This window comes from Mus caroli, unplaced genomic scaffold (assembly GCF_978045245.1).
Source record: "Mus caroli unplaced genomic scaffold, Mus_caroli_1 scaffold_13, whole genome shotgun sequence".
In the NCBI taxonomy this organism is placed as follows: Eukaryota; Metazoa; Chordata; class Mammalia; order Rodentia; family Muridae; genus Mus; species Mus caroli.
The window spans coordinates 152,065-175,490 of NW_028227268.1; the positions used below are offsets into that span (position 1 = coordinate 152,065).

Here is a 23,426-nt window from a genome sequence, read left to right on the forward strand (position 1 = left end):
AGATCTGATGCCCTCTTCTGGTGTATCTGAAGGCAGCTACAGTGTATTCATATTCATAAAATAAATAATTCTTTTTAAAAAAAGAAAGAGTGATCACAGGAGTGATCATGGGACTTTGCTTATTGCCTTGCTTGCTCCTTCACTATGTGTGTTTATTGTACTGTTTACCCTTATGGCTTGCATGTAATTAAAATGCTATAAAAGCAGATTGGGAAAATAATAAACCTGCCTTCAGTCTCAGAGCTGTCTGGGGTCATGCTACAATGTTGTCTAGTTGTCCTTTTTCTTTTTATCCTCACTACTGCTCTGGAGAACCTGTTTGACTGAGCTGTTTTGGTAAATGGGTATAAGAAATCAACCAACCATAACCAGTCCAGCTTCAGTGACAGTCAGGTCAGCAAGTGCTACCATTGGTCTTGTTCCCTGACCTTAAAAAGTCCTTGGCTTAACTGTACCTTTCTGAACTATGAATTTCTCCATAAGATTTTCTACATCAGAGCCAGTATCAAAAACATCTTAACCTAGCTTCATCAACAATTTTATTTTTCCAAATGCTTTCTAAGGGTGGTGGTCATTTCTTACAAGCTACATTTCCAAGTTCTTTCCTAGGGTGGTGATTGAATCATTAATCTGCCCCAGCAGCAATGCCTGAAAGAGGTCAACAACTTTATTAGTACCAGTGATACTGCCCAGAGAGACGCTGGAAGCCCCTTAGAGTTTTCATACAGTTCTTAGATTAAGAGGGAAGTGAAGGCAACAAGCAGAGCAGAACTGCATAACAGCATGAAGTCCTCAGAACACTTAGTCCTCTGAGCCAGCTTCTCCTAGTGAAACCTATGACTTCGAAAGCCCTGCCACTCCTCTTGTGTGGCCCTAGGCAATTTATTCAGTTTACCATTCAATTATGCCCCTCTCCCTCCTCTCCTCCCAGTCCCATCCTCCCACCACCACTACAAAGGTGATTTCGATCATGGTCTTTACTACAGCAATAGGGAAATAATGGAAGACTTACTGTAGACATTAGAATAAACATAACACTTTTCTTAATTTGGTAAAGAAATTTTAATTTTTCTCAGAATATTTAAAGAACAATTTAATGGGACAGTGGCTATTTTTATTTTTAACACTTTCTATGTGCTTTCAGTAATATATTAATTCATATTTTATTAGCATATACCAATTGCACAAGCTAATGGTTTTCACTAAGACATTTTCATACATGTATACAATGTGCCTTGTTTATATTCTACATTACCCTCCCTTCCCTCTCACCCCTACCCCTGCTTCTTCTTACCCCATAATCACCCTTCTAATTTAATTTCTATCTTTTTCTACTGACCAATCTTAATTAGTGCATTTTATAATCAGACTGGATTCAGGCCATCAGGAATTGTATAACTGGTTAGGGTTATTTGTTAATGTGTATTCAAACAAACTTTCAAAAAAAGGTTAAGAATACAGGAATAAAAATTAGGCCATGGGCAGCCCCAAAAAACATAACAAGAAACATAATCTTAAAAAATGTCCTGAAAATGTAAGCTTTAGCTGCAGATAAAACACACACCCCTATTATTGTTGAAATTGCACTTTGCAACACTGGATAACCTAACAGATATAATGCCTCAATAGACTTTTTGTTGACTGAAGGCTCAGTACTGGAAACAAATGCATAGGAGATGTGTGCAGAAAAATCAAAAGAAAACCCTATACAAATAACAAGATTAATCATGGATATGGAATCAAGATTAACATTCCAGAATGCCATGAAACCTGTCACTCCCACAATCACAGAAGCAATAGCAAAAGTGACCCACAGGGAACACACTGGATGAGGAATTAACAATAAGGAAACAATGAACATAGCTGTTGATGCAATCATGACATTTCTAACAGTGTTTTCGATTATTGCAGCATACTGATCAAAATATATGAATGCTTGGTTATATACCATTAAGGGAACTTCACAGTTTTCAGCTATACTTCGTAACTTTAATAACATTCTTTTCTTATTGCTTGAGGATGAAACATCTACAATCTGGATAAAGCCTCGGGAAGATGTGATTTCATTTGATGAGGAGATATTAATATCATATGTAAAAATGGGGAAAAATTGTAAAAAGCCTGCAATATTATTCATAAAGGTATTCTTGTCATTAGGATTATTTCCGCTGCTATTCATGTATTGCATATATGCCTCCAACCAAAACTCTGTGAGATTTTTATCTACATACTCATTTTCTTCAAATTGTGTCATACATTTGTCCAGTTTCTGTCTTACGTCATTATCCCAGTAGTTAACACTTTCAGTAACAATGACCATAACTCTTGGACCATAATCTGAAAAGTAATCTTCCTCTACATTGAAGTAGGGTGTGATATAGGAATCATCACTTGCCAGGTTCCGAAGATCTAACCCTTCTTGCACTTGGAAGCACCCATATATACTGCTTATGATATAGAAAATGTATAGCAGCACCACAATAAACTTGGCTTTGGAAGTGGTAAGAAAAGGACCAAAATAATCTCTAAAGAACAAATTCATTGGATGGTTATCTTCTCCATGTTTGTCTATCAGTGAACCGAATGGGACACAGCAGGACTTTTTAAGTGAGGAATATTTTTGGTCTGGCTTTTCCAGCCAGCGGGACCATGCAACTTCTCTTTTACCATCCAGAGCCATAACTGCTCCAAAACAGGTAATACTATAAAAATAGCAAAAGAGCAGGGTTGTTCCTGTATAGATGCAAAAATACTGTACAGATCTGAAAGAGCTGGTGATTCCTGTATAGAAAGCAAGGACATTGGTGATGGTGGTGATCGTAATAGACACTGCCACCTTTGAATATGAATTGGAGAGTCGTTCTCTTATGCTCTCTGAGAGGCTGGTCTTCTGCCAAGCAGAAATCATGATAAACATGTCATCAACACCAACACCTGGAACAAAAGAACAGGCCCTCAAATATATTAATAATATACAAGTTAAAACCCGGAGCATTTTCAGTTGCTTGCCTTGCAAATCTCTGCTTGAACACTTTTTGTTCAGGCTGTTTCAGGACTTAGATCAGAATTTCTCACTCATTCCTCTGTAAGAAGTCTCAGCTCTGTACATACCTGTTGTCTGTGCACAGCATACTCTACTGTTTAACCAGGGTGCCTTCATGATTAAATGAGGACATCTACCTGATATCCCTTACATACTAGTTGAAGCAGCATCAGCAATCTTTGATCACATGAGTAATTTCAACCAGTATACAAATACATCTATCAAACATTCTGTTACTTGAAATGCAAACTGGCAAGTATGTTTATAGATAGCATCAGGCCATATTTTTAAAAAAAGCCATTTGGATTAAAGCACCTACTTTATAGAAATACACACAAATCTAGTATCCCCATGTTGTGGGAAATATTTTTAAAATTCTGCAAGTTCCTACGCTACTCTCTGCCTTGCAGTCTCACCACCTCTGCCTCTTGGCTATCCCGTGTCGGCAGTCTTCCCTTCTCTGGTATGCTTACCTTCTTAGCCATCCACTGCCTATGGTCAGCAGTCCCAAATTCCAGTAACTCAGTGAATCAAAACTCTAGAAGCTTATAATTAACCAGTCAGATTTATATATCAATAAAAATCTCAATTCACAAGGTGCTCACACAATAATTTCAGAGCCAATTGATAATGATACAAGCTGTCCATTTAGATTAGACAATAATACTGCAATTATACTATCCCTATATGATATTATAGCTACCTGCTACTATTGAAAGCCACACAGAATCTGCATCATCCTGTTTGTCCTCCATCTTCCTCTTTCTCTTTCTCCTGTGTTGCTCCCCACATCTGCAACTCTTAGCCCCGCCTCCCTTTTCCCTGTCCAATCACAGGCTTCTTGTTGTATTAATATTTAAATTAATCGGACAAAGAAAATTCTGCTACATCCCCACTTGCATTTGACCCCCAGTATGTGGTAGACACAATGTTTCACTGGTCCTGAGATTAGAGAGCAGTGTAGAACAGAAAATTTCAGAATCCTTGCCATGATGCTTGAGAGCTTTGACATTACTAATGTAAAAAAAAAAAAAAAAAAAAAAAAAGGGAGACAGAAAAGGAAGGAGACTAGACAGTCCAATCCTGCTGCAATGAATTCACTTGAGACTACAGCTGGGTCTGCTTGCACTTGTGTGTGCTTTTATTCCCATGTGTATTTTACAGTAAGTCTTGGAACTGCAATGCTGATCTCTACTTCTTTTTCATAGATTACAAGTTAAGGTGGGAGATACTGGGAATCACAAACTGGCCTGTAGTTCAGATATTCATGTACATGATGGAGGGAGAACGATCCAAAACTTGCACAAAGATAGAGGGATTGTCATAGACTGTATAGTGGCACCCCAGGACTAGCAGCTCTCAAGTCTCCAGCTGAACAAAGGGAACAATTAGAGACACTGAGGACCAAGAATGGAATACATCGGTCTCTTAGATGTTTAAGAACCGACTTTATTACTCATAGAATTTTATTCAGAAATTCTCCTCATAGTTCTTAAGTTGCTGGAATCACATATACAAATCTATACATACACTCCTGTAGATACAAACTGTACAAATACAGTGATTACAGACTGACTTGCAGTAAACACATCTCCCTTAACTATAGCTACTGATGACTGTATAGAAGCATCACATGTCAATAAAAAAACCTATGGCCAATGAGCTGAGGCAGGAAATAGGAGGTGGGAGTTCCAGCAGAGAGGGTGAGGGATTCTGGGAAATAGTCAGGCATGGGAGATTCCAAACACTGGAAGAGACTGACACATAAACCTGAGAAAAGGTAACTACTCTGAGAAAGTAGAGTAGAGTGAACTGGATTATTGAGATATGAGCTGCTCGGGGAAGGGAGCCAAAGCTTATGGCCTAAGCGCTTATTCATGAACTATTCAGTCTGAGTCGTGATCTCAGGGCACAAAGCGGCTGGGAGAAAAACCACCAACTATAACTGTGGGCACACTAGCTGAGTGTACAAACATGAGGGTGTATTCTTTTTTATTTTTTTTTAAAGTTACGTGACCTCACAGTGTCACTTTTTTTTTAAAAGATTTATTTATTTATTATATGTAAGTACACTGTAGCTGTCTTCATACACTCCAGAAGAGGGCGCCAGATCTCGTTACGGTGGTTGTGAGCCACCATGTGGTTGCTGGGATTTGAACTCTGGACCTTCGGAAGAGCAGTCGAGTGCTCTTACCCACTGAGCCATCTCACCAGCCCCGAGGGTGTATTCTTAAGAACAAGGTTAAGTTGATGTACAATATAAACCCATTTACTATCTACAGGAAAAACATTATTTCTCTCAAATGTGTATTTGTGTGTGTGCATGCTTACTCTTAAATTCTAAAAACAGCATAAAAAAAAAAAAAACAAACCCTATAATCTCCCTGTCAAGGATAACCCTGAAAAACTTAAATATTTCAACTAGAATTTGCTCTATGTAAATATTTTATTTTTGTTTAACTTTTATTCTTTGTTCTATATCATGCACCTCATTCTTTTTTTTTAAAGATTTATTTATTTATTATATGTAAGTACACTGTGGGTGTCTTCAGACACACCAGAAGAGGGCGTCAGATCTCGTTACGGATGGCTGTGAGCCACCATGTGGTTGCTGGGATTTGAACTCCGGACCTTTGGAAGAGCAGTCGGGTACTCTTACCCATGCACCTCATTCTTGCTCATCTCCCCATTCCCTCATATCTGCCCTTTGGCCTTTCACCTCCCCCCCCCCCAATTAAAAACCACAAAAACAAACTAAAAACAAATCATAGAGAACATGTCATCATGGACTCTGTAGTGTGTCACAGTGTGTCTCACAATATATCCCTCTGTCCACACATTTTCACTTTTAAACTTTCATTGCAACAACTTATTGGTCTGGTTTGAGGTCTCTGGCTCCAGTAACACAATCAATACTGGCTTCTCACCAGGCTTCCTCCCAGTTGTCCTGCTGTTGCCCTGTGTCATGGAGATCCTGCAGCTTTGGATCAGTAGGATTGGCACTTTCAGGCATTCCAACCATTTATAGATGATAATTCGGGGATGTGCCAACTCAGAGCCCTGGGTGGTAGCTGAGTTAATAGTCAGTGTGCCAGTTCTTCCTTATCCATACCACCATTGTGAGCTCTCCAGCACACAATGCTGCTCCTGCTAGGCCACCCAATGCTACATCATTAGTAGACAGGACAGTTCTCCTGTTCATATGCCCTTGAGGCTGGCCCCACCTGCACCCCTGCCTCCAGGGCCAGCTCCATTCTGCTGCCCAATCAAGGCACAGGGCCTACTCTCCCAAGTGCTGCAGCCTGTGAGGAGCTGGACCAGCTCTCCAGCTCCCAAACCCTCAGGTTTGGCTCATCTGTGCCCTTACCATCATGGCCAGCTTCATTAAGCACCCAGGCAAGGTACAGGGCCCACTCACCTAAGGGTTACAGCTGGTAAGGAGCAGGGCTAGTTCTCCCACACTAATAAGCCTATGGGTAGCTTTCACAACTGCAGAAGGTGGAATAGGGTTGGGGTGGGAGGTGGGAAGGGTATCACCTCTGTGCCACCACATAGCAGATGCATCCTCGATTCAGCTCTCCCACACTCAAACCCTTGGGGCTGACTCACCCAAACCCCTGCTATCAGAGTCGGCTCCACTGTGCTGCCTGGGTGAGGTACCCTGCAGGCCCACTCTCCCAAGTGCTGCAGCTGGTGAGAGATGAGACCAGCTATCCAGAACACTGCAGCCAGTGAGGGGCAGTTCTGCATAGCCCCTGGACATCCATGTAGCCCCCAGTGGTTGCCATGACCAGGGATACCCCCATGTTCTCTAGTTGTAATATGAGCCATGGACATTGACACTGACCCCTGCTGCTACATAAGCAAGGACCCAGACATGGCCCACAGCAGCAGCTTGGGCTGGGACTTCACGATGGCCCCTGGTAGCAGGGTTGGCCACTCCCAACAGGCTATTCCTCTCCTCCCTCAATCTCCAGATCCACCTCTCTTCATAACACTCAAGCTGCTCCACTTCTCTCTCTCATCTGCCCACCACACACTTGCACATTGTGGTGGCTCCTGCTACAGGCTGGCCACATGGCTGGCGAGCCCCTGGGTGACATCTTCCAGTAAGTGGATGTCTATGGCCTGCTTGTGAGGTGCACCAGAGGGCAGGTCTTTGGATGGCATGACTGAATGCAGGTCTCTGTCTTCCTACTTCCACTGTGCTGCCTGGATTTGATTTGAGTTTTATGTGTCCTAGGCATAAAACAGCTTTGGCCACTAAGCCAGGCATCAAGCTAGGATGAACAGAGGACTGCCATCTGCTCTGCCTTTGACTGAGATAAGAACACCACGGCCACCAAGGTGCCTCTTTGCTCATTGCCGGGGGATGGGGGGGGGGAGTATCTTGTTTTATAATGAGAAATTTTCATTTAATTACATTTGTATTTTTTAAAGGTTAAATATGGTTTCAATGTTTTAATATGTTTGATTTGACAAGTTCCATATTGATATGGGATCAAGTTGCTTTCAATATTTTCTTATTCAAAACACACCAAAATAAACCTATTTATTCTATTTATGATCAGTCACATTTATCACATAAGTTTTATAGAAGTGAAATTCCTTGTCTATAGCTCTCCCTTTTTAAGTTCTTTTATTTGCTACAAACTTGGGGGAATGAAAACCAATTTAGGGCTGGCGAGATGGCTGAGCGGGTAAGAGCACTGCCTGCTCTTCCAAAGGTCCTGAGTTCAAATCCCAGCAACCACATGGTGGCTCACCACCAACCGTTATGAGATCTGATGCCATCATCTGGTGCATCTGACAGCTACAGTGTACTTATTTATAATAATAAAACAAATCTTTTGAAAAAAAAAGAAAAAGAAAAAGAAAACCAATTTATACTTTTCCTGCAGTAGGCTCTAGAAAGTGCTCATTTACACAACATCCCAGAATGATCTCACTTGTTTTGATGAATCAAGAAAAAAAGAACACTTTTTTGTTTTGTCTTTGTTTTTTAGATTAATGTGTATCCCTTGGTACAAAATATTTCTTCTTGTATTTTCAGGGGTTTCTATTTTGTTTTCTATGTGTGAACTAATGGCCATATTTCTTTCCTCTATTTGTCTAGGGCACTATATTTTCCAACTCTTAAGACAGATAATGTATACTTTCTGTTGTTTGAGCCAGCTAAACAAAATGCATTCCCATATCCACTGAACATATCTACAAATTTAACACAGCTTCATATTTTTTTTAACTCACCAAGAATAAGAAATGGTGAATTTGCAACTATGATCACAAATGGGACCCCAAGGTGCAGCATCAGGCCAAAGCCACTCACCACTGACATGGCAACAGAAAACACTCCAAAGACTGCAACACACATTTTGTTTCTTATACAGTCCAACCTGTAAATTTAGAGGGAAAAATAAGAACTTATGATGGTGGCTTCCATATTGTTTTAAGGCTAGAAATTGCTTCAAAACAATGACTGATACCCACACTTACAAATATAAGGAAAAGAAAACCGGTGAGGACCCTAAATGTGAGGATGAAAACTAGGAATTCAATGACGTTGATCACATTCCAAAAGGTAAAGAGTTTTTTACCTGCTCTCATTCCAGCAAGGAGGCTGCAGTCCAGAATCATCTGGGAAAGCAAAGCCTTGCAACATCTCATAGACCTGCTAGGAGGAGCCTGGAGAGCCAAGCCACTGAGAGATTGGATCCTCAGTCTGCCCAGCGGAGTTCACAGAGAGCTCTAGGATGTGTCTTTCATAAATCATCACCCATGTTAATCTGTGCTTTCTGGTGATGCAGATATTCTTTTTGAGTCATCCCTGCTCCTATAAGTATCCCCAACCCATACTCCTTTTAGGAATCCCATTTAAAAACTCATTACATCAACAAACTAACTCTGTTGCAATCATTACTTTGATCTGTTGTGTTTCCCTTCTGGGTGGATAGATATGTGTTGTGTCTTCCCAAGAAAATAATGTCATACAATAACCACAAATGATGTTTCAGTTAACAAGATTATTTGGGGCAGTGTAAAATGCATGATCAATAGGAGTTCCAGAAAATAAAAATGGGGCTGAAAACATGTCACCTAGTGAGTGAACAGGTAAATATGAAGGAAAATAAAAACTACCACAGAATAATCTTCAAGAAAATTCATAGTGAAGGACTTAGTAGCTATTAAGACCTAAAAAAAAAAACCAACAAAAACAAACAAACAAAAAAAAACCAAACAAATCTCTTCCTTAAAGAAGTTAGAAAAGATGCTGGAGAAATGGCTCAACAGTTAAGAGCACTGGTGGTTCTTCCAGTGGTCCAGTGTTTGGTTCCCAGCATCCACATAGTGGCTCATCATTAGGTGATTCACCACCATCTTCTGTCCTCCATGCACCAGTAATGTATACAGCACATTGGCATACATGCAAACAAAATACCCATATACAAGAAATAAAAAAATTCTTTTAAAATTCACTAACTTATTTCATCAATATATTTATTTAATTATTTATCTTTTGTCCAATATGCCACTTCGCATTCTTTTATTTATTTATTTACCTCTCAAGCACTGCCCCCCTTCTGGTCCCTCCTTCAGTAAGACTCTCCCCCATTCCTCCTCCCCTTCTCCTCTGAGAGGGTGGGGCTCCCCCTGGGTATACCCCCACCCTGGCATGTCAAGTCTCTGCCAGATTAGGTGCATCCTCTCTCACTAATGCCAGACAAGGCAGCCCTGTTGGGGAAGGAATACCATAGTCAGGCTACAGCTTTAGGGAGAGCCTCTGCTCTAGTTATTGAGGGGCCCACATGGAGACTGAGCTGCACATCTGCTGCAAATGTGCCAGGAACCTCATTCTAGCCCACGTGTGTTCTTTTGTTGGTGGCTCAGTTTCTGAGAGCTCCCAGAGGTCCAGGTTAGTTGACTCTGTTGATCCTCCCAGAAATAAACCCACATACCTATGGACACTTGATTTTTGACAAAGAAGCCAAAACAATGCAATGAAAAACAGAAAGCATCTTCAACAAATGGTGCTGGTCTAACTAGATGTCTGCATGTAGAAGAATGCACATATACCCATATTCATTGCCCTGCACAAAACTCAAGTCCAAGTGGATAAACATAAAACTGGATACACTAAATCTCATAGAAGAGAAAGTGGGAAATAGCCTTGAATGAATTGGTACAGGAAACACCATTTCCTGAACAGAACACTAATGGCTCAGGTGCTAAGATCAACAATTGATAATGGGAAACTGAAGAGCTCCTTGTAAGGTAAAGGACACTGATCGTAGGACAAAACAGCAGCCTACAGATTGGGAAAAGATCTTCACTAACCCTACATCTGGCAGAGGACTAATATCCAAAGTATATAAAGGACTCAAGAAATTAAACTCTAATAAACCAGATAACACAGTGGGTGGGTGGATGGGAGAGCACCCTTTTAGAGGCAAAGTGGGGGTGGGATCGGAGGTTTGCAGAGGGAAGACCAGGCAGGGGGACAACATTTGAAATGTAAATAAATAAAATAGCCAATACAAAAATAAAAAAGAAAAAATGGAATACTGAGCTAGACAGAGTCATCAGGGAAATGCAAATTAAAATGACACTGAGGTAAAAAAAAGTTAAGAAAAAATTATATTTAAAAACCCCACAAAACCTAAAACTAATAAGTTTTCATCAAGAGAGGTTTAAGGCACACAATTTACTTGCAAGCAAATCAGCAATTAAATGAAAGAAAGAAACCAAGCAAACATGCAAGGGTCCATCTCACAATGGCAGCTGAACTTCACAATACTGCCCACCTACAACTCATTTTGAAGACAAGAAAGATACAAAATTGATAAGATCACTGCTTTTCTTCCACAGTCTCAAAGAACCACTGAGTCCAAGCAACATATGCCAAGGTCAGAGTACCTGAAAGACCATTGTGTGAAGCTGTAAAGGTGAAGTCTAGAATGTTTTTGGTTTGGTTTGGTTTGGTTTGGTTTGGTTTGGTTTGGTTTGGTTTGGTTTGGTTTGGTTTGGTTTTTCAAGACAAGGTTTCTCTGTGTAGCCCTGGCTGTCCTGGAACTCACTCTGTAGACCAGGCTGGCCTCGAACTCAGAAATCTGCATGCCTCTGCCTCCCAAGTGCTGGGATTAAAGGCGTGCGCCACCACCGCCTGGCTGAAGTCTAGAATGTAATTGAGACTTTAATGTGTTGAAGATGTCAAAACCATAATACATATATCAAGGAGAACTGCATATATTGAATGGAACAAGCCCAAGAGAGGGACTCTAGGCAACATAACTATAATGGCTGAGGCATCCAAGTCCATTGAACCTGAAGTTCCAGATTCCAGACATATAAAGTTTGTGTTTGCACTTCTGGGTTTCAGTCTTCCCTTCCTCCACTGTTTCCTCACTATGTCACTCTGCCTCCTTTTTGGAAGAGTAATGTGTATTCAGTCCCATTTAATAAGGGAAGTATATAATTTATTTTTTTAACAGGGAATCACAGTTAAGAAGTTAACTTGAGTCTCAGAAGAGGCTTTAACTTTTTAACAGTGCTAAAAGTTAAAACTATGGGGACTTTAAATAAAAGATTTGTAATTTTTATTTTATGTGTATAATTTTGTACCTCAGTTATAGTGATGAGAAGGGAGGGTCAGGCCAACTAGAACTGGAGTTACAGGCAGTTGTTGGCCACCATGTTGGGTGCTAGGAACTGCATCCAGGTATTCTGCAAGAGCAGCAAGTCTCTTAACTGCTGAACCATTTATCTAGCTACTACTGTGGGAATGTTTAAAGTAGGACTAGATTTGTCCATCATAAGATGGCCATGAGCCTTTTGGGACTGGGGGCAGAAAGTGTTAGTTAGAATGAAATAAGTCCCCCCATGGGCTTATGTGCTTGAGTACTTGGTCCTCGGTTCCTCAACACTTGGTACTGTTTTGAGGAAGTTATGTAAGGTTTAGGTTGTAGAGCCTTGCTAGAGAAAGTGTGTCACTGGGGCCCAGCTCTGAGGGTTTGTAGCCTTACTCCACTTCTTCTTGTCTCTGTTTCCTATGTGTGGATGGAACATGGCCACCCAGACCCCTGCTCCATGATCAATTGTATCCCTCAAAAAACAAGCCAAATGAAATCTTTATTCTTTAAGTTTCTTTTAGTCATGGTTTCTATCACATGGAAAGTAACTAATACAACACTGTAACTTATGAAATGAAGTGACAAGGCAAATATATGACAATAAATTTCTACTTTTTTAAAAGAGAAAAATTCAATTTAATAATTTGAAATCTGTAAAACTAGGAAAGAAAATAAAAACTAAAGCTGACAGAAGTTTCTTCGTCTTTTCTGCTTTCGATAACAAAATGCCTTAGACCGAGTAACCTATAAAGAGCAGAAGGGTAAAGTCGGCAAAATCAGAGGTATGAAGTAGACTAAAGTTTGTCTGGGTCTCTGGAGAGGGATAAGCAGGTATTGCATAATGAACATGGAGCCGCTGTTAAGAGGGATGGGAAAACCTTGTGAAGCAGATACTAGTGTTGGATAAACAGGATGGATATGGTTAATATTACCAAATTGTTCACTTAAAATGAAATATTGCAAGGTGTATATGTTCTATCACAATATTATTATGAAGTAAGAAGTTAAAAAAAAGTTAGTGAGAGTTTTACCTGGAGCATGATACAACTGCAAAGAGTATGATTAAAATGTATGCCAAGTGAAACAGGGGGATCACGGTCTTGGAGGTTGCCTCAAACTCCAGCTGCCTGGAAAGGGATGTAAAGTAGACCACCTGCAACAAAAAACATGCCCAGGAAATAAAGTCAGGTTACAGATTCTGTCAACGCACGGGCACTACTGATGCTTCAGCCTGTTGATGGGCACACTGTAAAAAGTGGACCATTTGCCTCTTCACATAAAATCTGTAGCATGCTTTCCAATGTCTCCTTCAAAATGCAAACAACTGTGAAACCTTGTCCTCCTTCACAACTGTGGAACGTGTGGCATTTTATAAATCTTGTTAGATTGCCATCTTCTCATATTTTAATATCAGTATCTCTTTAGGAAACACTTGGCCTTCCAGTAAGCATTCACTTTCACTTGGGATTGCTGGCCCAGAGATTTATCAATCTGTCTTCTAAAATAGCATGACAGACCTTGAAAGTTTTGTCTTTTCATTTCGTTAGATACAAACAGGCTTTAAGGACTCCTAGGAATAAGAGGAGGGGTCACTAAAAGAAGTAATTTTCAAGTGACTTAATTAGAAAACCAAACCCTACAGCAAATGTGAAAATCAGTTTCTATACGAAACGGAATTACTGACACAGAATTTGTGTAGAGACCAGAAAGATGCCAACACATTTATGATCTCTGGCACCATCCATGTTCCAATAGGTTTTCACTCTAAGCACAGTAAAGCATTCCCAGCTTAAATGCAAAGGTCACTTTGTCTCTGCCCTTAGTGGCCTCCCTTGCAAACCCTAACCTCCAGAATACCTCTATCTCTTCCAGGGTCAGACTGCTCTTCATGTCATTAAAATGGTCAAGAAAGTGAGTCAGCCATGCCTGGCTACGTTCACTGTCTTCGGGGTCCTCCGTCTTGAGGTAGTACAACAGTCTCATTGCTCGGGACTCCACGAGTCGTTGACTTCTTCCAGTCATTTGGCCCAAAACATTTCCCCCAAAGAAGCCCGCTAAGTAGATGAGCTGGGTGGGCGTGTTGTGGATAGGAAAGGTGAGGTCAGACAGGTTCAACGACGAGTTATGCTGCCAGGAAAACAGCAGAGGGTTGGGCGGCACGCACAGCGTCTTGTACTTGGCACACACCTCTTGGTATAGGATCTGCGTTCCATTTTCCTGGACAACTTTCAGCGCCTGCACCGCCTGGTCCAGCTTGCTCACCTCTTTGAATATTTCCGGCTCCAGCAGTGAGTTGGCGAGGGACACCACCAAGATGGATGCAAAGTTGGTCTCGGAGCTGGTCCTGGAGGCAGAGAAGCGGTAAGTGTCATTGGTACTGAAATGACCCTGCACAAAACGCCGCTCTGCCTTGGCCGGGCTGCCAATCGGTGTGTACTGCTCCTCCAGGTTCTCCTTTTCCTTGGGTAGGAAGATGAGACCGGTGCCCAGGGAGGCTGTCAGCAGTGCAGGCCCGAGCAAAAACAGCCAGGGGTTTGCGCCCACTGTGGCGCCAAAGCGTTGGAAGCCCCTCGACAGCGGTGCTTCCAAGCAGTTGGTGTGGCAGCGACGCGGCGGAGGTGCCTCCTGACCCAGCGGCGGCAGGCGCTCCAGTGGCGGCCCGGTGGTCCAGCTAGGGCCCGCCTCATCAAGTGGCACGGCTTCCAGTTGGCCTTCCGACGGTGCCCCCCGCTGCTTCTCCGCCTCTCCAAGCTCCACCTTGGAGGGCGACTCCCCCTGCTCCTCCTCTCCGGGCGCCACCTTGGAGGAGATCATGTTGCCCACAGCTGTTCAGAGGAGCTGCTGCAGAGCTGTTTTCACCCCAACGGTTCAGGACCCCGGACCGTTGGTTGCTCCTGTGCCCGGATGCAGAGGCGACGGTTGGGAGCACGTGGGCGAGGCGCCTTTCCTGGTGCGGGTCTGTTCCAGAGTCAGAGTTAGTACTAGATCCTCCTTGGCACAGAGCATCTCCTCACGCTCCGCTTGTGGAGCATCCCTCTTCCCCTGTACTTACCAAAGCCCTCAGTGGGAGCATAAATTTAACCCTTCTACTTTGGCGGCCCAGTGGCTGGGACAACTTCACATTTACTTTGTTGTCATGTGTCCCTACTAGACGGTCAGAACCCCGAGGCTGAGGATTATTATATCTAGTTTTGCTAACAAATTTAAATGCCAACCAGAGGAACATAAGTATTTCTTAGAGGAAATACTGCTCATACTACTTAAACAGTTATCTATCAATCTAAAGTTTACACAGTTCCCAATCTAAATGAAAAGTGCACCAAGACAGATTTGGGGACCATTATGAGTTAGCATCCAAAGAAGGAAGTGTTTAGATGGCTGCTTCCAGTTATTTCCTCAGAAGCCAAGTAAGATGACTGCTACCAGATAGTGTTTATTGGAGACTGGTTAAGACCACTTAACAAAGTTTCCTCTAAATGTGTTGCTTGTGTGTTTGTAGAGTCTATGAAACAGAACGAGTTGCTTTCACCACAGCAGAAGATAAGTTCTTTGGTCATTTGCTGAATTACCATGCCCATCCTGCATGTTTCTTTACCCCAAAGTAGGAAGGGCCTAACAGATTAAAGATGCTGCTCCCTCCATTTTTAAAATAAATTTAATGAGTATTAAGCGATTAGGATTACTTACAGGAGCAGGGGCAACCCACAGACAGCTGTATCCCCAAAAAGACCCACCCTCCGTCAACAGTGTGCCTCTTAGAGTTAGTCCTTGCCTACAGGAAGCTGGGAAAGGTTGGAGTATCAGGGGAAGATTTTGTGAAATTCCTTCAGAGATCCAGTTAAGAACCCAATTACATTCAGAACTAGGTATCTTCTGTATATTTTTGTTGATTTTGTTGCCATAACTGTAGGCTAAGATCTCCTGTGGGTCATCACAGCTGTTCTACCACATGGCAGCAGTGGATGTGTTAAGAGGAGTTACCTATCACTTTTGCTTAAACTGGTCAGTTTATGGTTTGTCATAAATTACAGCTGATGCCACATACAGTGGTTTGCACTGGTAGCCCTAACTATTCAGGAGGTTGGGACATAGATATAATATAAGTTCAAGGCTAGTTTGGACAGCATATCAAGGTATTGTCTCAAAACAAAATATTGGCCCTGAGGAATGGGGCTGTAGTTCAGTGTTGAAGTGTTTGCCTAACATGTACAAGATCTAGGACTTCATCCCAAGTACCACAAAAAATGCAGCTGGAAAAATTCTAATAATGCATGGACTAACTATTGCTCTATCCTGTCATGCTTAGGGATAGAATGCAAGTGATGTTCAGGGAAGCACACCTAACAGTAGCATCCAAAGTAAACTGGAACAAAAGATAAAATGAATAAATATAGTAAGTACAGAGCTCAGACATTAGATAATAGTTGCTTTATTTAAGGCAGAAATTGGGAAGACAGCTTGTGGTGATCTGAGTATGCCTAGCCATGGAGTGTCACTATTTGGAGGTGTGGCCTTGTTGGAGTAGGTATGGCCGTTTGGAATAGGTCTGTCACTGTGGGCTTGGGCTTTAAAACCGTTATCCTAGCTGCCTAGGAGTCAGTCTTCTCCTACTGGCCTGCAGATAAAGACGTAGAACTCTCAGTTCCTCCTGCACCATATCTGCCTGCATGCTGTCATGTTCCCACCTTGATAATAATGGACTAAACCTCTGAACCTGTAAACCAGCCTCAATTAAATGTCATCCTTTGTGGGAAGCCACATGTGCTGTTGCAGAGTGGCACAGGCTTCTGCTAGCCACCACGCATACATAGGCAGAAAAGTTTTTTGCCAAGATGAGGTTTTGAGAATTGACCAAAATTGACCAATCAGAAGAGAGAGAAATTGACCAATCAGAAGAGAGAGAAATTGACCAATCAGAAGAGAGAGAAAGTAACCAATCAGATAAGAGAGAAAGTAACCAATCAGATGTAAGAATGCAAATGAGGTAGTAAGCATCAACCAAACACAACACAATCCGGGTGTGAGACACGCCTCTCCTAGGCCTATATAAAGCAGCACCAGGGCTGGGCTGAGGGTCTTTTCGCCTCTACAATCAAGCTCTCCCAATAAACGTGTGCAGAAGGATCCTGTTGCAGCGTCGGTCTTGCTGGTCGGACGCGCGCAAGAATCCTTATGAGAGTTGCCTTGGTCATGGTGTCTGTTCACAGCAGGAAAACCCTAACTAAGACACAGCTTTAAGCTTTTTTTTTTTTTTTTTTTTTTTTTTGTCATTTTGTTTTGTTTTTAAAAGACCTCCTTTTAAAGGAAAAAAATCACTTATAGGCTGCATCAAAGCCAGAAAGTCAAAACTTCCCTAAAGGAGATTCAAGTTGAATTCTTAGTACCATAGAAAAAAAATAAAGATTGCAGAACAAGCAAGGAATGAGCCAGGTGGAGAAGATACCAGGTGGCTACTTCTAGGAGCATAAGTGAGGAATTACTTATAGTAACCCTGAGTGTGACTGGCGGTGGGGTACTTAAGAAAGCCTGGGCAACTCTGGAGTTGCTATTTCACCAGAAAGTACCATTGAGGTTTGGTCTGTTGCCATGTATTATAATGCTAAATACTGGTCCCCTCAAGGATGAGAATAATGCTATGTGACCTTACTTCTTAATTTAAAACTCTTGGTTGAATAAAGATGCCGAAAGCCTATAGCTGGGTAGAAGAGTGGTAGATAAGGCTTTGGTTCTGGGCTTGGGGGTCTGAGGAGACCACAAAGAGAAAAGAGAGAGAAGAGGGAGAGAAGAGAAGATACCATGAGGTAAATGAGTCATGAAAACATGGCCAGGAGGGCTGGACAATTGGAGTTAAGAATGGCCCAGATGAAACATGCAAGTTATAACTAGGGGTTATTGATAGGAAAGTAGATACTAATAGTTTAGAGGATTGATATCTGTCCAGCTCTAATGCTTTAAAGACTTACTATAAATATAAAGGTTTTGTATCTTTTACCTGGGAACTGAATGATCAAAGGTGGAGTAGAAACCCCTGACTGAGATTAAATGCTTACCACCACAAAGTACACTCCAGCATCGTGACAACTGGAATGAGAGCTGCATCCCTGAAGCTATGTGAACAACCTTCACACAGTTTGGCTAATCAGTCTCCTCTATCTGTAGCAAGGTTTTACTATACATAAAACCTTGTGGAAGTGAGGGTCTTGTGAATTTCTTTAACTTCAAAAACTTTCTGGGCCTTGCTTTATTTACTTCTTGAGCCTTTCCATAATGAAGATGTTCTCCAGGATTCCTGGCAGGGGCGTGGGGGAGGAGGACTGCTTACCCACATTCAACACACCCCAAACAGAGAGGATTTAGTGTCACATACCCAAGGAGCTGGGGCTCTCTAAGATGTTTCTGAGTTAGAAAAGTTGCACAAAGCATTGCAAGGAGACTGGAGACCATCACTGGAGGACAGCAGTAATATTTTAGACTAAGTCCCAGCTGTAGCCTGTAGCCTGAAAGATGACACCACCAGCCAGGAAAAAGAATTCTGAGGTAAGAGGTAAATCTCCCCAGACTCAAACCTAAGCAAAAGTCCCACCTTGGGCCCCTACAGAAAGATGAGTAGCTGATGTCTAACCTGCTCTTAGCTAACCTGCAATAACCTTTTTCTAGTTTCTTACTTTCAACCTTGTTTTCTTTCACCTTTGTTTGTTTGTTTGTTTTTAATTTCCCCACTTTGCACTGTAGAATTACAAAGTTTGGCTTTGAATTCTAACAGTGGTCAACAGAAACTTGAACAAAAATAAACAGAAACAAAATCTTTGTTCACCAAAGCTGTAGAAAACTAGCCACAGTCCTGGGTCAGTAAATATTCATTGAAAATGTAATTTCCAAAGACTTTATTTCTCACCTCAACCTTTGCTGATGTGACACAACTGGACACTTTCAAAAATTTAAAAAGTGGAGCTGGCGTTTCTTTTTATAAGGCAGCTGATGTCAGGAAACAGATGCGAGGAGTCAATAATGAAGAAAAAGCAGGTCAGATGGCTGAGGTCACCAAGAACTTGGTCTTACTGCTTTGGCTCAGATCCCATGTCCAGGGCTGGTGACAGGGTGGCCAGTTCAATCTACCTTCTGTGTAACCTTTCAGCTAACTGAGTTGTCGTTTTAGAATAGCTTTTAATAGCCACATCTCTAATGGTTCCTGGCAAAGTTTAAGCGACAGTCTGGGGGTAAAGTGCTTCTTTACATGAGGACCTGAGTTAGGGTCCTCAACCCCATGTTTTGTTTTGTTTTGTTTTGTTTTGTTTTGTTTTGTTTTGTTTTGATTTGATTTGGTTTTTAAAGCGGGGAGGAGTGTGTGGTATCAAAGACTTACTAAATCCCAGTGCTAAGCTAATACATAACTGCAGAGGAATGACATCTAAGGCTAGCTCCAAACATACTACTATACATACATGCACCCACACAAACAGATTCACCCATATGAACAAAAAAGTTATTTGTTAAAGTATTAGACTGCTGATCAGGACTGAGGCATTACCAGATGTTTTTTTCCACATTTGTCACAGTTCAAGGGTTCTCACCCATTTGAGTTCTCTGATGCTGAAAACAGAGAGTGCTCTGGTTTCAAGCCTTACCATATTTGTTGCTTTTGTAGAGGTTTTCTCAAGCATGAAGCTGTTGATGCTTAATAGTGGATAAATTTTCAGGGAAGCCCTTCCCACATTTACTACATGTATGTCATTTTTCTTCAGTGTGAACTATTTGGTGTTGCATAAAGGCTAAGTGGGCAGTGACTGTTTTCCCACAATCATTACGCTCATAGAGTTTTTTTCCCCAGTATGAGTTCTCTGATGTTGTGTAAGATATGAGACATCAGTGAAGGATTTCCCAAAATCAATTTAGCCATAGGGTTTTTTTCTGTTATAGCCTTCTCTGAATGTTAACGAAGAATAAGCAATAACTGAAAGCTTTTTCATATTCATTGTATTTTATAAAGTCTTTCACCTGTTTGGATTCTCTGATATTGAATAAAAAGTAGTTAGTGAACGATGCACACATGCTACATTTATAAGGTTTCTCTCCAGTATGAGTTCTCTGATGGTCAGTAGAAGATGAACTCTGTCTAAAAGCTTTCCTACAACCATTACATTTATAAGGCTCCTCTCTGGTATTAATCCTCTGAAGACAAAGTTTGAACTGTCTTTGGATTTTTTTGCACATTCACTATGTTTATAAGTTTTCTTTCTAGAATGTATTTGCCTTTTAATTGGACATAGTGGTATCTGAAACTATTTCAAATATGTCTAAATCTATGTTGTTTCTCTCCAGAATGAGTAATATGCTGTGGAATAAACTTGGATCTTAGAAAAAAATTTCTCTCCAAAGTCATTAAATATATACTTTTCTTCAAAGGCTATTCCTTCTGAGAAACTATCATTTGATGAATAAGTGGTCAGGATAAGAGAACCTTGTAAAATGATGTCTATGGCATTTCACCTGTGCTTTTCTACTCTGAACCTTTTCATGATGAATGATGAAGGTGCTTGTTCAAAGGTAGATTCTAAATTCGTCTCTTTAATATCTTTACTGGCCTTCAAATCAGAAAGGAATAAATAAAGGCAATTTTAATGATGAAATACAAGTAACTATACTGAAATGTATACATATTAGAAGAGACTTATCCTATGGGGAAATAATGAGTCAGCAGAATAGAGGTAGATGCTGTAGAGAAGAAGTTGGTCCAATTGATAATATTATAAACTCTTAAATATGTATAAAAAAAGTCTCAAAGATGAAAGTTTAAAAGATCCACTGTGTGGATCTCTGTGGCCACCATGGCCAGCAGAGTAATAATCAGAGGCAAGACGGCACTTTGGTTCATCAAGACAAAGTAGGCACTGTTGGTTCAAACTTTGCGAGTCTGGCCTGAAATGGTTTATTTTAGGCATATTTAAGCACATCACAATTTGGTGGAAACTTTTCTGGTGATAATTAACTCAATCCTGTGTGTAATAAAGCTTATGACATGTCTATGTCAAAACTCTTTGTAAAGTACATGTGACATGTACTTTATATAGGATAAAGATAGGTTCTATAGATTGAAAAGCTCATGATATATGTCTGGGAGAAGATCTTCTGTGGTCTTGGTTGTACAATACAAAGACCACCAGGCTATTGATAATGTCTGTTCCCAGCCTTCTGGGCAGATAACTGGTTACACGTCCTTCCCTTTGAAAGGACAACTCTGAGTGTTTAAGATTCCTGGTTCCCCTAGTGCTTATCTGTGATATACTGCCCACACTTTTTTAGATGAACAAGCTTAGAGAAGTTATAGGACTAACCAAAAGACACAGGGTGTATTATAGATGAGCAGAACTTAAAACCCAGGTTTTATCTAAAACTAAAGTAAAAATTAGTCCCTTACTCCATAGCCTAAGAAACTTAATGAAGAAGCTACTTCTCTGTGTCATAAAATGAACAAGAAGAAATGCTAAAAACTACAGCAAATGAGAATAAGCTACTGAGGACTGTAAAAACAGAAGCTAGAGAAACAAGTGTAAAACCAAGTAACAGCAGAGTGTGCAGAACACAGCCCCAGAAACAGAACTGGCAACACTAAGAGACATTATCTGGACATTTTAAACCAGATACTCCTCCTAAAGATTCGTCTTTAAATTGAACATAGATATTTATAGATGTTTATTAGGATAACAAGTGCCTTGTTTGCACAGAGAAAGAAAAGGCTTGTACCCTTTTATTGCTAAATGAATTAAACCCAAGTCTGTAAGAAGAAAGCTGTGTCCTCTTTAGTAAGACTAACCCTGCCTTGCTGTTAAGAAAAGACCTGTTCTGTCCCATGGTAAGGAGAAGCCTGCCTGCTCCTTCTGCTCTCTGCAGCTTCCTCTTTGTCCCTCTTTCTACATTCTGAATATTGCTCTCCTAATTTCTAATTCCCCTTTTAATTTCTAAGATACTCTGTTCTACTGTCTTCTCCTAACCTTGCTCTCTTCTCCTGCACTGATGTGATAATGCCTTTTGTCTTAGTCAGGGTTTCTATTCCTGCACAAACATCATGACCAAGAAGCAAGTTGGGGAGGAAAGGGATTATTCAGCTTACACTTCCATACTGCTGTCCATCACCAAGGAAATCAGGACTGGAACTTTAGCAGGTCAGGAAGCAGGAGCTGATGCAGAGGCCACTTAGGGATGTTCCTTATTGGCTTGCTTCCCTTGGCTTGCTCAGCCTGCTCTCTTATAGAACCAAGATTACCAGCCCAGAGATGGTCCCACCCACAAGGAGCCCTTCCCCCTTGATCACTAATTGAGAAATGCCTTACAGCTAGATCTCATGGAGGCATTTCCTCAACTGAAGCTCCTTTCTCTGTGATAACTCCAGCTGTGTCAAGTTGACACAAAACTAGCCAGTACACCTTTTAATGCAATTGTTCCTAGTCTTTTGTACCTTTTCTAGGAGAATAGATCACATGGTTTTCCCAAGTATTCCTTTTTCCCCAAAAAAGTTCACTAGACAATCAATCATAAATTCAAATCATAAATTGAAAAAGAAGTTTACAACAGAAAATGTTTACATATGTGTTCATTAAGACTAGACATTCATTATCTGTCACTAGCTTTACAGGTTCATGGAGAACTAAAGACCATAACTAAGCTATCATTGAAGTTTTGTATAGATAAACACATTCAATATTTTATCTTCTGTCCTTGCACCTACAATAAATCATTAGTTCCCTTTTATGACCTTTGGTTAATTGTGTTACAACCTCTTAGGATGTGTTCTAATATAATCACCAGAACATCCCAGAAGGCCTTGCCATTCCCTTGGGTGTGAAACACTGAGGTCTTTCATATGGTCATCCTCGTGTCAATAATACACATTCGCTTGGAACTTCATCCACTCCCCACATCTCCCCATTTCTTATTTCTTAGATGTCATGATGAATCTTCACATTTAGTCCAGAGGAAATTTGCTGCAATGTTGGACACCAGACTATAAAAATAATAAGAAGGAAGAACATAACAGCCTTTTTGTTAAAGGGATTGAAGCTTCAAAGCTCCTCAAAGACTTATTTTTTTTTGGTTTGCTGTTGTTTTTGCTGCTCTTGTTGTTGTTTGTAATAGTTATATTAGCAGGGTAAACATCTGATAATATAAGCCTTTATCATTTCTAAGTTGTGCCAACATAACTGGGCCACATCCACACTATCATTGTATGTCCAAAAACTTAGGTGGTAGGTCTTTGTTGTGGATTTGGTCTAATGTTTGTATTATGTTAATTAGGTCCCCCAAATTGCATGAGAATCCACACATAAGACACTGAGGGACCCTGCTCCTAGATGGTTTTGGTTGGTAAATAAAGTTGCTGGTGGCCAATGGGAGACAGAGGTGGGACTTTAGAGGTGGGACTTTAGGATTCCCAGGCAAGGGGACCGAGGGAGGAAGAAGGAAATAGGACAGCCATGCTGAGGAAGGAGTAGCTGCCATGTCTGAGAAGTAAAGGACACAAAGACAGCCAACATGTAAGAGCCAGGGAAGAGTGTCCACATCTGTTGGGTCTAGAGCAGCAAAGATGGAATATAGACTTTAATAAGTAAAAACACAGGAATATCGGAGTGGAGATGTCAGCCAGGTGGAGGTTTGGAGTGACCCAGCCATTGAAGTGTTTAAGGCATATTAAAATATAAGGCTGCATGTATGTCTCTTTCATTTGGGAATCCAGAACATTGGGGCAGGTACATGCAGCCACC

General features: G+C 41.1%; 1 protein-coding gene and 1 non-coding gene across 2 annotated transcripts; both read right to left on the reverse strand.

The window, feature by feature from the left end:
* Positions 1–1,104: 1,104 nt before the first annotated feature.
* Positions 1,105–14,532, reverse strand: Ptchd3 (patched domain containing 3). Its single transcript, XM_021178422.2, has 4 exons — positions 13,528–14,532; positions 12,702–12,823; positions 8,294–8,439; positions 1,105–2,934 (listed from the first exon to the last, which is right to left on the reverse strand). Exons 1-4 carry the CDS (start codon positions 14,482–14,484, stop codon positions 1,439–1,441), a joined length of 2,721 nt encoding a protein of 906 aa, XP_021034081.1. The 5' UTR covers positions 14,485–14,532; the 3' UTR covers positions 1,105–1,438.
* Positions 7,274–7,416, reverse strand: LOC115032680 (small nucleolar RNA SNORA48). Its single transcript, XR_003838309.1, has one exon. It is a non-coding gene; the product is annotated as a small nucleolar RNA SNORA48 (small nucleolar RNA).
* Positions 14,533–23,426: the final 8,894 nt, after the last annotated feature.

Bases quoted from the DNA above. Each gene is read 5' to 3' on its own strand.
- Ptchd3 (XM_021178422.2), bottom strand. From the start codon at position 14,484: ATGATCTCCTCCAAGGTGGCGCCCGGAGAGGAGGAGCAGGGGGAGTCG. The intron at 12,824-13,527 runs GTATTCTGGAGG...TTTTTGTTGCAG, and splicing joins TGACCCTGGAAGAGATAGAG to GTGGTCTACTTTACATCCCT. The intron at 8,440-12,701 runs GTAAAACTCTCA...CTAAATTTACAG, and splicing joins GCAGTTGTATCATGCTCCAG to GTTGGACTGTATAAGAAACA.